Source organism: Trachemys scripta, chromosome 1 (assembly GCF_013100865.1).
Source record: "Trachemys scripta elegans isolate TJP31775 chromosome 1, CAS_Tse_1.0, whole genome shotgun sequence".
In the NCBI taxonomy this organism is placed as follows: Eukaryota; Metazoa; Chordata; order Testudines; family Emydidae; genus Trachemys; species Trachemys scripta.
The window spans coordinates 119,827,269-119,839,000 of record NC_048298.1 but is presented as its reverse complement, the minus strand read 5'-3'; the positions used below and the strand labels follow the sequence as shown (position 1 = coordinate 119,839,000).

Sequence of the window (11,732 nt, the reverse complement as noted above, 5' to 3'; positions counted from 1 at the left end):
TGAAAGACAAGGTCGCTCACCAATGAGTGCTCTTTTTCCCCAATACTGAATATTCCTTGTCATCTGAGAACTTAGCTCTCAAAAACATTCTAGCTAGTTAACTGATAAGATAGGACACAAGGAGAATTGGTCTTGGAGGTAGCTGGGGCCCAAGCTATTTAGAACTTTATACATAATTGACATCCTCCATTGCACTTGGCAGTGAACAGGCTGATGGGGTTGAGATTGGAATTCAGGTTTTAGGTATACGTGTCCCAGTTAGCAATCAAGCCATGTTCCCTATCAGCTCAATTGTATTACTTTCAAGGTTACTCCTGTTCTTCTTTTTGCGGATACAGACTAACACAGCTGCTACTCTGAAACCTTTCAAGGTTAGGTCTGCTCCCAGTAATGCACATTAGAGTAGTTCAGCCTAGAAATGATTGAGGAATGTAAAGTCTACTTGGGAGAGGAAATGCCAGCAGAAATTGTTAAGTAACCCTATCCACCTCTGAAGGGCCCATAGACAAGTCAATATATGTTGTTCTGCTATATGAAAGCTCTATAGCTGTGGAAGTGATCTTAATCAATCAGATAGGTAAATGCTAGAACAAGATTCTTGCTTTTTGTATAAACTATTATGAGTGCCCAAATTATCACAAGATTAAGGTCATAGGTTTCCTCTGAAATCTTAGTTCAAGTCCAGGGAAATTAATTTTTAACTTAAATTATTTATTAGTATTCCAGTAGTTCTCGATTGTGGTCTCTTTGTATTATGTGTGGTGCAAACACATAGTTCATCCCTCAAAAAGTTTATAATCTAATTTCAGATAAGATCAAACAAGCAAGTGAAACAAAAAAATAGGAACAAAGGGAAGGGAAATTCTCTTTCAGTAATAATAAACACTTGGATATTTGGGTCTAAATCGCTGAACTTGTGTGTGTGTGTGTGTGTGTGTGTGTGTGTGTGTGTGTGTGTGTGTGTGTAAAATGCAAACAAAATAACAGCAATCCCTTCTGTCTCTACCTAGCCAGAATTGGTTGGAGATTTGTTGTGTGCCTCATGGCAGATATAAGTGACACGGTGTGGTCCAATTTACTATCATGTTCTTTGTTAACCAGCACATGATATGCATCACTCTATCAAGTCACATCTGCTCAGACTTTCAGGACAGGTATTCTGGAATCAAAGTGTAGATTGAACAGGGTTGAAGCTTTGATGTACATCCCCTAGCAGGAATTTGGAATCTTAAGAAGTTTCTCATGGGGCAAGTTGTGAGAATCACATGTTTCAGATGCTTTATTCTGTACAGGTTCTCAGACACTACAAAGATGAGCACTGTAGAAAAGCCTATAAATAAATACAGAGGCTTCTTATGCTTTGTTCTCAGATGGGTAAACACAGTCTTCCACTAAAGTTTTATTTTTGTATCCAGGGCACATTGTGGTTTATAATTTAGCAGCCTCACAAAATAAATAACGTTCTTGGAAACTCTCTGAGAAGAGCCTTTATAAAGCTAAAAAATATACACTGAGAGGTACTGTGACATTCCTCGGGGTACAATCTGGACTGATAGACAGCTGTGTTCCCTCAATTCTCCAATCTGTAGTGCCTTTTACATGGCTTCGCTATGAGAGCAACCACTTCTGGTCTGCTCTCACACGGCCCTCAGCATGTAAATCACTCCCAGCTATATTGTATGAGTGCTATAGTCAGCCACACCTCAATTACACTTCAAGGCAACATCAGCAAACGCCCAGTTCCAGACTTTCCCCCAGAAATGTGTGTCTTGTACTGCCCAGCACAGGACAATACAAACTGATGTAAAATCCATCATTTCATTAATAGAAAAGATATGCACAAATCTTACTATCCCAAAATGAAGTTTCCCAAACACTTCAATCCAAACATGCGCTGGTTTAGATAAAACAATCAAATTTATTAACTACAGAAAGATAGATTTTAAGTGATTACAAGTAATCAGGCATAAGAGTCAGAATTGGTTACAAGAAAATAAAAGGCTGAATATGAATATCTTACTTAACAAGCTAAATGAATTTAAAGCAAAGGTTTCTCTAGTCACATGCTTCACTAGTCTTATTTCAGCCAGGACCACTTTCCCCAGTTCAGTGTTAATTTTCTTGTCCTTCAGGTGGCGTTGATGCCTGAGAAGAAAGGGAGGAGTATTTTGGAGCCTCTCTTCCCTTTTCTTATAGTCCTCTTTTTCTTTGAAAGTCATCTCCAGCTGAGGTTCAGGAGACAGATGGTCTGTGGGAATGGGAACCTACAGCTGTTTCTTTGCCAAAATGTAGATTTCTTGCTCGCACCCTTTTTCCTGCCAAAAAGTTGCCACTTAAACAGGTGATAGTCCATTTGATTTTGTGGACACCTGGCTGAGGCATCAGTTTGCCTTTTGTCTTCGAGGAACTGTTTTGTGCCTGCTTTTCTAAACTTGGAATGTGTCTCAGTAATGTTATACAGTAGAACCGTATAATTTTACGTACAATGTTGCCAGACATTTTACCAAGGTAATAATGATCAGCAAATTATGAGTTTTCAAATGATACCTCTCAAGGCATACTTTGTACAAAATCCACTATAGTTTTGTAAAAAGGGTGAACATAGGGATACAAACTGTCACAGTTACTCAGGAGCTTGATTAGCGTGTGTCTTGCTTGCCAGTTCTGGAGTACCCTCAGTTTATCTTCTTTCCCTTTCAAGCACAATATATTTCAAGACTTCACAGGTTAGCTTCCTAAAAGGATAAATATGTGGGATAAATACAGAGTAGCCTTCTTTTCCATTTACAGTTGCAGTACAGTCTAAAATTCTAGTGGTAGCCAGATATACTTAAAAATAATTTTAAATTCATAATTTTGATAAATACAGTGTTGAAGAACATTGCTGTCATTGTTTCTGTATGTTCATGACTGAGACTGGTGCTGGTGTCTCCCAGTGAGTGCTGACTATTAGATCAAATTTTTTTCCTGCTGGGGAAAAGACTGACTACTCACAATAGAAATGACTGGTCATATTTCATGTGTTTCAGAGACTTTCAAACTTGCTGTCAGTGCTACATTTTTTAAAAGGTTAACTTAACAGTGGTTTAACCATTGTTAAATTAACCACTCTTCTAGTCCTCCTCTCCAATGAAACAACCCTCTCCCCAAACCTAACCCTTTCCTTTCAGTCTTGAAAATCTGATTTCCCAATCATTCCAGTCCTAAACTGCATTTCCTGTGTCCTCTCTTACATCGTTAAGACTGTCAAAATGCAGCTTCTGTTTAATTATTGTTCTTATGATATTGTAATTACCACAAGACAAGTTCTAACACTTGTTTTTATGATTTGCTATGTAATTAGATGTAGGTGATTTAAAATGTATTCTGGGTTACATAGAAGGCTGTGCAAAGTAAAAATTGGGGCCTTACATATCCTGCAAAATGTCATACAGTAAAAATAGTTTTAAAAAATAAACTTGTGCTTAGAAAGAAGTGTAAGTTTGTACGGATGAGAATACAACTGCTAAATAATTGCAAACTCCATGAGACTGAATTAACTCCTTAACTCTATAGGATGACTACAATCATATCCATGGAGGCAAATGGACAGTGAGTAACTTGCGCTTGTATCTAGAGAGTACTCGTGGAAAGGAGGTCACTAGCAAACTGTTCGATGACATTCATTGGATAATTGTGCAGTCGCTGAAGGCCGTTGCAGTGAGTAGTGTTAATGGAATGCTGCCAGAGTTACCCTCGTGGCTGCAGACTTTCAATAGTCATGAAAACAAGTTTACAGTAAAGAAAAAAACTAAAGCAATTCATTTCCTGCTGCTGGATTGTTGTTTTTGAATGCTGATGCTCTCGAGCTACCATCTTACCTTTTTGTTCTTTTTAAAAACTCTGTCACCTCTGTGTCCCTGTAGAGCTGAGTGTGCTTGAAGAACCCTGATTGTGGGGGCAAGCTCTTTGTGTGTATATTAAATGAGTAAATTAATGCGCTGAAACCATCACAAACTCTTACTCTCATTTAAAGTCACTGTATACTGCCCTTTTGAATTACCCTAACCTCTGCCCAGCCATGACATGTTTCAGTAGTAACAAATTTGTTGTAGAAGGAAATAGCCTGGGAAGACAATTTGGCAAACAAAATGCCAGGGTGTTAAGGTTCTTTCTTCCATTTTATTTAGAGAATTTGTGTAACTTATTTGCGGCTCTATGATATATGAGTAATATAGTTATTCCAAACTCATGCAAAAAATTATGGCACGATCATGTATCTCCTTTCCTCCTGAATAGCTTGACAGAGCTTTATAGTATATGGGTAGCTGCAGGCATTTACAGAAGGCAGTTTCCCAAAATGCCAAATTAGATGCTAGAAGAAAAGGCAGCTCATCCCAGTATTAACAGAATTGTAAAAGAGAAGAGAAACAATGTGAGGAGCGGAAGGAAAACAAATAATGTACAGAGGAGGAAGTGTTCTGATAGCTTCAGTGCTCCTTTCTATTTCCTATACTTAACAGGAGAAATGCTTTTCCTTCCTTCCCCTACGCCCTGCAAGACTGAAAACCTTTCAGTATTAATTTATGGAAATCATCTATATTGACCTGCTACAAAGGTCAGTGGTTCTCAACTTTTGAACCAGTGGTTCTCAACTTTTCCAGACTATTGTACCCCTTTTCAGGAATCTGATTTGCCTTGTGTACCCCAAATTTCATCTCACTTAAAAACGGCTTGCTTACAAGATCAGACATAAAAATACAAAAGCGTTGCTGCACACTCTTACTGAAAAATTGCTTACTTTCTCATTTTCACCATATAATTATCAAATAAATCAATTGGAAAATAAATATTGTACTTACATTTCAGTGTATAGTATATAGAGCAGTATAAACAAGTCATTGTCTGTATGAAATTTTAACTTGTACTGACTTTGCTAATACTTTTTATGTAGCCTGTTATAAGACTAGGCAAATATCTAGATGAGTTGACGTACCCCCAGGGGTATGCATACACATGGTTGAGAACCACTGCTTGAAATGATCTGGTGAGTGTTGCACAGGAGAAGAGGTGCCCTGGCATTCCTACTTTAAGACCTTAGCTGATGCTGGAAAACGAGTGAATCTCTTGAGAATTTCCATCCCAGCATTATTCAGTCCCTAACCTGTTTTACTTTTCATGGCCATAGTGGACTTGAGCTAAATATAATGATACAGAGATAAAGTATTTTAAATATAAGGATCTAGTCAGTAACTGGGGTTGAACTCCATCTTTGCTGCATTGTTACAACACTAATAAACAAGTGTCTTTGGATAAGTCACATTTAATTTGAAAGTGAAAGCGTTAATGATTAGGTAAATTTGTATTTTTATATATAAAAATGTAAGATTTATTTCTAATTTCACGTATGGTATGAAAGCCTTTAACACTCTTGTTTTCATACTCACCAGATGCTGTAAGATACACAGGTGAAACTGAATGAAAACGCTGTAGTCAAATATGTTCTGTTAATACACTGATTAGTATGATAATACTCAGACACAGCTTGAGAAGATGACATTTTTATAAAAAATGAATCCTAAATATATTAATGTTGTATTGGGAAGTCAGAGCAGAAAACTTGAACTAAGAAAACTGCCATAGACCATTGGTATTATATTTGTACGTGATACCTAGAAAAATAATAGTAGAGAAATATAGTAATGTATAATCTTTCAAGTTACTTTGTAAATCTTTCTTCTTTAATATGCATTTCTTCTTAACTTGTTTCAGCCTGTAATGAACAATGATAAACACTGCTTTGAGTGCTATGGATACGATATTATCATCGATGACAAGCTTAAACCATGGCTTATTGAGGTAAAGTTATGTACATTTTATAAACTACCCTCCTCACCATTTCCGTTCACAGTATACATCTGCTTTTTCAAACCTGAGCTTTAGTTTTCCCTTTTCCAGATGAAGGTGGTTGGGGAAGGCTGCTGGAAAGTAAAACAGGCAACAAAATGGGCTGTGGGAGTTGCAGGATATCAGAATTCAGGAGAAACCCGTGTTCTGGTCTGGTCAGCAAAAATCAAAACCAGGTGCATTCATGATGTGCTTGGACTCCAGGAGCTGTCTGAATGCCAGCAACCTTACTAGTGCACCAGTAGATGGAAGATTGGCACTGGCTCAGTGCAATGTAAATTTAACCCTGCTAAAGCTTAGATACTATGTATTACACAGCTTGAAATTGTAGGAAAGCTAGAAAATAAGGGATATACATATTAGAAGAAGAAGCTTGAAATAATGCAGGGTTGCATACATTTATTATATGAATTATACAAACTTCCATGGTATGTTAACTCCTGTCCAAATCCCATGTCTAATGTATCACTACCCTATTATTTTCCCCTACATCTTATCTTGGTTAAGCATACATTTAAAAAACTGTCAGACTTCTTACCCACTTTGCCAGCCAGAGAAATGTGTGGAAATGGGGAGTTTGGAGGAGGGATATAGGTAAAAAGCAATAACTCCAGAATAAAGAGCCCTACCGGTCCATATGTAACAACTGCTAGGAAGGGGCAAAGTGAGTGAGAAACTTGCCTCTTCTTTATTTGGTGTGAACTAAAGGTATAAATCCCCAGAGGCTGCTTGATTAGCACAGATGAACCTGCTCCCAACAAAAATCTACAGTCAGACCCTAAGGAGAATGAATGATGCTTCAAAAATAAAATCTGTAGGAAATGCACTGTTTCCTTGCAATGGTTTTGTTCAAAGAAAAGGCTCTATGTTGAAATGCTGATGATTAGTTTATATGGGATCATATTTTAGTCAAAAGGAAGTTGCTGAAAATAAAATATCTTTGTTTTTAATAGGTCAATGCTTCCCCTTCTCTTACCTCCAGTACAGCCAATGATCGTATCCTCAAATATAATCTTATTAATGACACACTTAACATTGCTGTGCCTAATGGTGAAATTCCAGACTGTAAATGGAATAAATCTCCACCAAAAGAAGCTCTTGGAAATTATGAGATTTTGTAAGTTTTAGCAATGTCCTATGTAAATATGAACATGTTCTTCTTGAGAGAGAGAAGATTAATTTAGAACCATGTAGATGTGATGAAATTCATCCAGGTGTGGAGGAAAAACATAAAGTGCTCTGTATCACTTAATTACCGTGTTTAGGGCTGGAATAGCAGCTTCCAAGGGTTTGCACTCCTGCCTGGAGCCTTAGTTGTGGGTTGATGTCCCCTTCCTGGTGAGCCCCTGCACTTCACCTGCAAAAACGTTGATTTATTCAGGGTATATGTTGGTGAAATGAATTTCACTCTTAAAGATATATCCAATAGATATGTAGTATGTATTGTAGACTGAGTATAAGGCGTGGGTAACAGTTAAATGCATTATATGTACCAAGAAAATTTTAAAAATTCTCTTAAATCATGGGAATTATGTCACCCAACTGTTGTGATTCATTTATGGGATGTTAAAACCATGAATTGCAAGATTATTTTTAATCTGGTATAATGAATGTGTGATGAAGGGGGACGTTAGAAAAAGAGTATCCCTATTTTAATGTATGAGATGGGCTTATGCATTTAGGGGAATGCTGAATTTATAATCAATTTCCCTATTCCATTTGGAACCAGTTTCAAAAGCTAAATGTTTGAGAGCCTGGTCAGAAATTAATAGTACTGTAGTACAGTATGTTAGCTGACCCACTAATTCATGCCATCTATTTTATCTAAGGCCCTGATTCTGCAAACACTTATGCATGTGAGTAAATTTAGTCACATGCATAAGTGTTCGCAAATTGGAGCATACCTTTATAATTAACATTAGCTACGTGATAGCTATGAACACTGAGGATCTGCATTTAGTATTAGTTAATAGGTACAGATGGAATCCTGTTTGACTGAAAAATATTGTAGCTGTATCTTTCTATTTTGATTATTGACATTTATATATTTAGAGTCAAATTCTGCCTTTGGATGCCTCCAGCAACTGTTAAATCAATGGATAGTGGGATTATTTCAGGCCATATTGAGTTTGTACATTTAAAGAGATACTTGTCACTGTGGCAAGCTTTACAAAATACATATTATCAAAAATATATTAAATTAATAGGTACTTCTGATGTTGATAGATTGTGTTCAGATTGAATCATATATCTTGAATATCTAATCAGCCCACCCTTCTTGCTTAATTCTATTAACTCGTGGCACAATCCAGCTTTTCTGATGTTCCAGTTATTTCTGTGTTTGATACGCTGGATTGTGACAGTACTGCATAAGCAGCAAGCTAATATTTCTATTTATGCACAAGTCTAATAGACGAAGTGATGAGAAAAGAAATGCAGAAGTACATGCCTCAAATAGTTTCACAAGCTCTACAATTATTTGTGTTTGCTATAATAGAAACTCTGGATGATGATGTGCCTGTTTTTCATAAATAGTGAGGTATAATAGGGCTCATTTTACTATAGTGTCATAGGGTTCAATCCTGTGAACGCTTACCCACATGAATAACTTATGTGAAGCGTTTCACCCCACATGAATAGTTCATTTTAAGATGCGTGTTTATAGAATAGGATCCATACTGTAAAAAATGTGAATGTTAAATATTAAACAAAAAAGAACTAAGGAAAGGTCATTCTTATGATCTCTGCTGTCCAGTGATTGAGACTGAGACACTGAAAAAATTATTATATTTTAGGTATGATGAAGAGATGGCACAAAGTGATGGAGCTGATCGTGATTTGAGAAGCCGTTCTGGGCAATCCATTGGACTAAAAGGAAATCGAGCAAGAGATTCAGGAAAGCCCGTGCTCACCACATGGAAGTAGTGACAAAATCAAATTAATATCAAATCAGAAATATTTTACTGAAATTCAGTGTTATGCTCTTGGCAGGAAATTTTGAACTGAGGACTCAGGGCTTTCTCTCCTTTGGACGGCTTCCTTCTCTATTGTGTATGGGAGTTAATAACTCTGAAACGGGACAAAGAAATATTTGTACCAATATGAGACAAGTCTGTGTAAAGTGAGGCACCTAATCAGCTATTCTAATAGTAAACTCACTAGTTTACTGCAAGAGTATTATGCTGCATGTGGCTATAGCAAATTTATTGTAATATAAAGAATTAACATATTCATTGCTTTAAACTTTTAAAAGCATAACTACTCAGACTTGAGAAACATTGATATTTTTACAACAAACGGCTGTTTTGGCTTATAACTCTCTTAAATAACCTTCTTAAGAAATCTGGTGTTAACTCTAAATATTCATTTTTAAACGAACCACTGGTTTGGTGTTCAATATTTTGTTTTCCAGACTGTACATTGTAAGTAATCTGTCTCTACACTTGTAATTTATTATACAGTTTTAACTCCTTTGTAATGAATTAAGTGTGTTAAAAATTTGTGGTCAGGATTGATTACAGGTTCTGTAGAAAACCTAGAAAAAAATTTGGACCTCAGGATGTCATTCCTCTGTGTTCCAGGGTTAATCTTGAAAATAGAATCCAGAAAGGTCAGAGGTGTTGGGCATTATCATTGTTGTATAGTTTACATTGGCATGATGACAATTAAATTCCTTGATACAAGTGCAGTCTCTTCTGGCAACATTTACAATACAAGCCTTGCTGAGCTGTGATTGTCAATGCACAGTAAATGATTTTTAGCTAATGTTGAGATTTAAAAATAAATAAATCCCCAAATATTGAGATTGTCAGATGTGTTGAAGCCGTAACTCAGGAATTAAAATTACATGGAAGAGGAGAATCTCTCACATAGCAAGTTGCTGTGTTATCACATATGGCATTTATTTTTACTTCTAAGGTGATTTTGGACATACCTGAATAAACTTCTTCCTGCTTTTCCTCTTGAACATACTGTAATTAATATCAACCCCACTGCTCAGTGATGCCTGTAAATCTTTGCTTGTATCTATACAGCTCTTTATTTATGTATGTAAGTATGTATATAGATATGTCTGTATTTTACATATTTTATGTTCTGTAACAAAATTCCATTGCATCTAATAAGCCATCTCCTATGACTCTGATGTCAGAAGGTACAATAGCTACAAATAGCATAAAGCAAGAGAAGTTAAAAAGGAAATGATTGCAGTCTTTTAACTAGTAGAACATTATATATATAAACTAGTCAAATGTATGATTGGCTGTTACCTCTGATGTCACAATTCTAGCACTTATCAAGAAGATTCTCATAGCTGTTTTAACATACAGCTCAAATTTTGGGGGAGAAAGAAATCTCCAAAAGTACTTGTGCTATCATAATAAATCTCTGCTGAGCACTTGGATCTCCCTAAACAATTAATAGCCATATAGAATGAATGAGGGACATTTTATATGCAATTCTAATCATTGTTAATCTTGTATGTTCTGTTTAAATATAGAAAGTCAAATACAAAATTTGGCATGTCTTTCCACCAAGTCCCTGGTCCTTAAAATTATGGAAATTCACCCCCTTCAGTAGGATCACTGTAATAAGTCATCAGAAGATTGTGTCTTGAACTGAGATTAAGGAGTACTTTTTACATTATAAAGAAATTAAATCCACATATCCAGCTCCCTCATGTATTGTTGTGTCCCTCATTCTGGGTCTTGTTTGTATATTTGAGCCTTGGCAGGGTAAAACCTATGTCTGAAATAGATTTGTGGTCAGCTGTTGAATGCCATATTAGTGATGACTTGTTTAAGGGCAGATGTTTCCTCCTCCACCTCCTAAGCCCCTGTTGCTAGGAAATGTGCAATAGTGTAGGTCTTTGGAAATATTACACTGCAAACAGGAGTATTTTAGGGGGGAGGGATAGCTCAGTGGTTTGAGCATTGGCCTGCTAAACCCAGGGTTGTGAGCCCAATCCTTGAGGGAGCCATTTAGGGATCTGGGGTAAAAATCTGTCAGGGACAGTACTTGCTCCTGTTGTGAAGGCAGGAGACTGGACTCAATGATCTTTCAAGGTCCCTTCCAGTTCTAGGAGATAGGTATATCTCCATATTAAACACCATGGCTGATTTCTTAATCTCTTATAGCTCCATTTTTTTTTTTCTCATTTCAGAACATCCAAACTGTGATTCTTGGCTCTTTCTCCCCTTTCTACATCCCATCCATGCACAGTGCATCTATCTGGTAGCTTTTGGCTACATTCATTCTCATAGTTCCATTACAGTAGTCTCTCTATTGCTGTTACATATCATGTGTACTACCTCATTACCCTTTTTCTATATGAATACTTCATTGAAGGGACTTAGTGGGGTGAAGATGGTGTATGGAGAAATCAGACTGTTTTGCAGTCAAGATCAAACTCTTTGCCTTTATGTATAATTAAGTTTTATTTCATTAGAGTCATTGTGACATTATTAAGACTGCTTCTAAGATGGGAGCTAATGTGAACGAGCAGGAACAGGCCTGGGATATGTTGTATTAATTTCAGTGGAATAAATGGGTCTAGAGTCAAAGATGATAGTATGATCTTAGCACTGTACACCATTAAACAGTTAAACATGATTTGGGGTTTAGAGTACAGGAAAATTGACCGTTTCATGGAAAGCACATTCAAAAATTAATACATATGTTTGGAAAATTATTGGATACACGAGGGGAAAAAAGAATAAAAAACAAAACAAAGCATATTGAAATTGAGTGGTTACGCAAAACACTTAAAACCTATTAAAGGCCCTTTTTCAGACAGAGAATAATTATTAGTTTCTTATTCTGTCAAGCAATCCTTTTTAGTGGGGAAG

At 36.5% G+C, this 11,732-nt stretch overlaps 1 protein-coding gene across 2 annotated transcripts in view; it reads left to right on the top strand.

Annotated features, from left to right (window-relative positions):
* The window catches only part of TTLL1 (tubulin tyrosine ligase like 1), a 31,346-nt gene extending 22,373 nt beyond the window's left edge, over positions 1-8,973 (top strand). For both annotated transcript variants that reach the window (XM_034783436.1, XM_034783445.1), the window contains exons 7-10: positions 3,556-3,699; positions 5,752-5,838; positions 6,840-7,003; positions 8,682-8,973. In XM_034783436.1, coding sequence (XP_034639327.1) covers positions 3,556-3,699; positions 5,752-5,838; positions 6,840-7,003; positions 8,682-8,811 — 525 coding nt within the window. In that variant the 3' untranslated portion in view covers positions 8,812-8,973. The remainder of the gene's footprint in view (positions 1-3,555; positions 3,700-5,751; positions 5,839-6,839; positions 7,004-8,681) is intronic.
* The last annotated feature ends 2,759 nt before the right edge of the window (positions 8,974-11,732 follow it).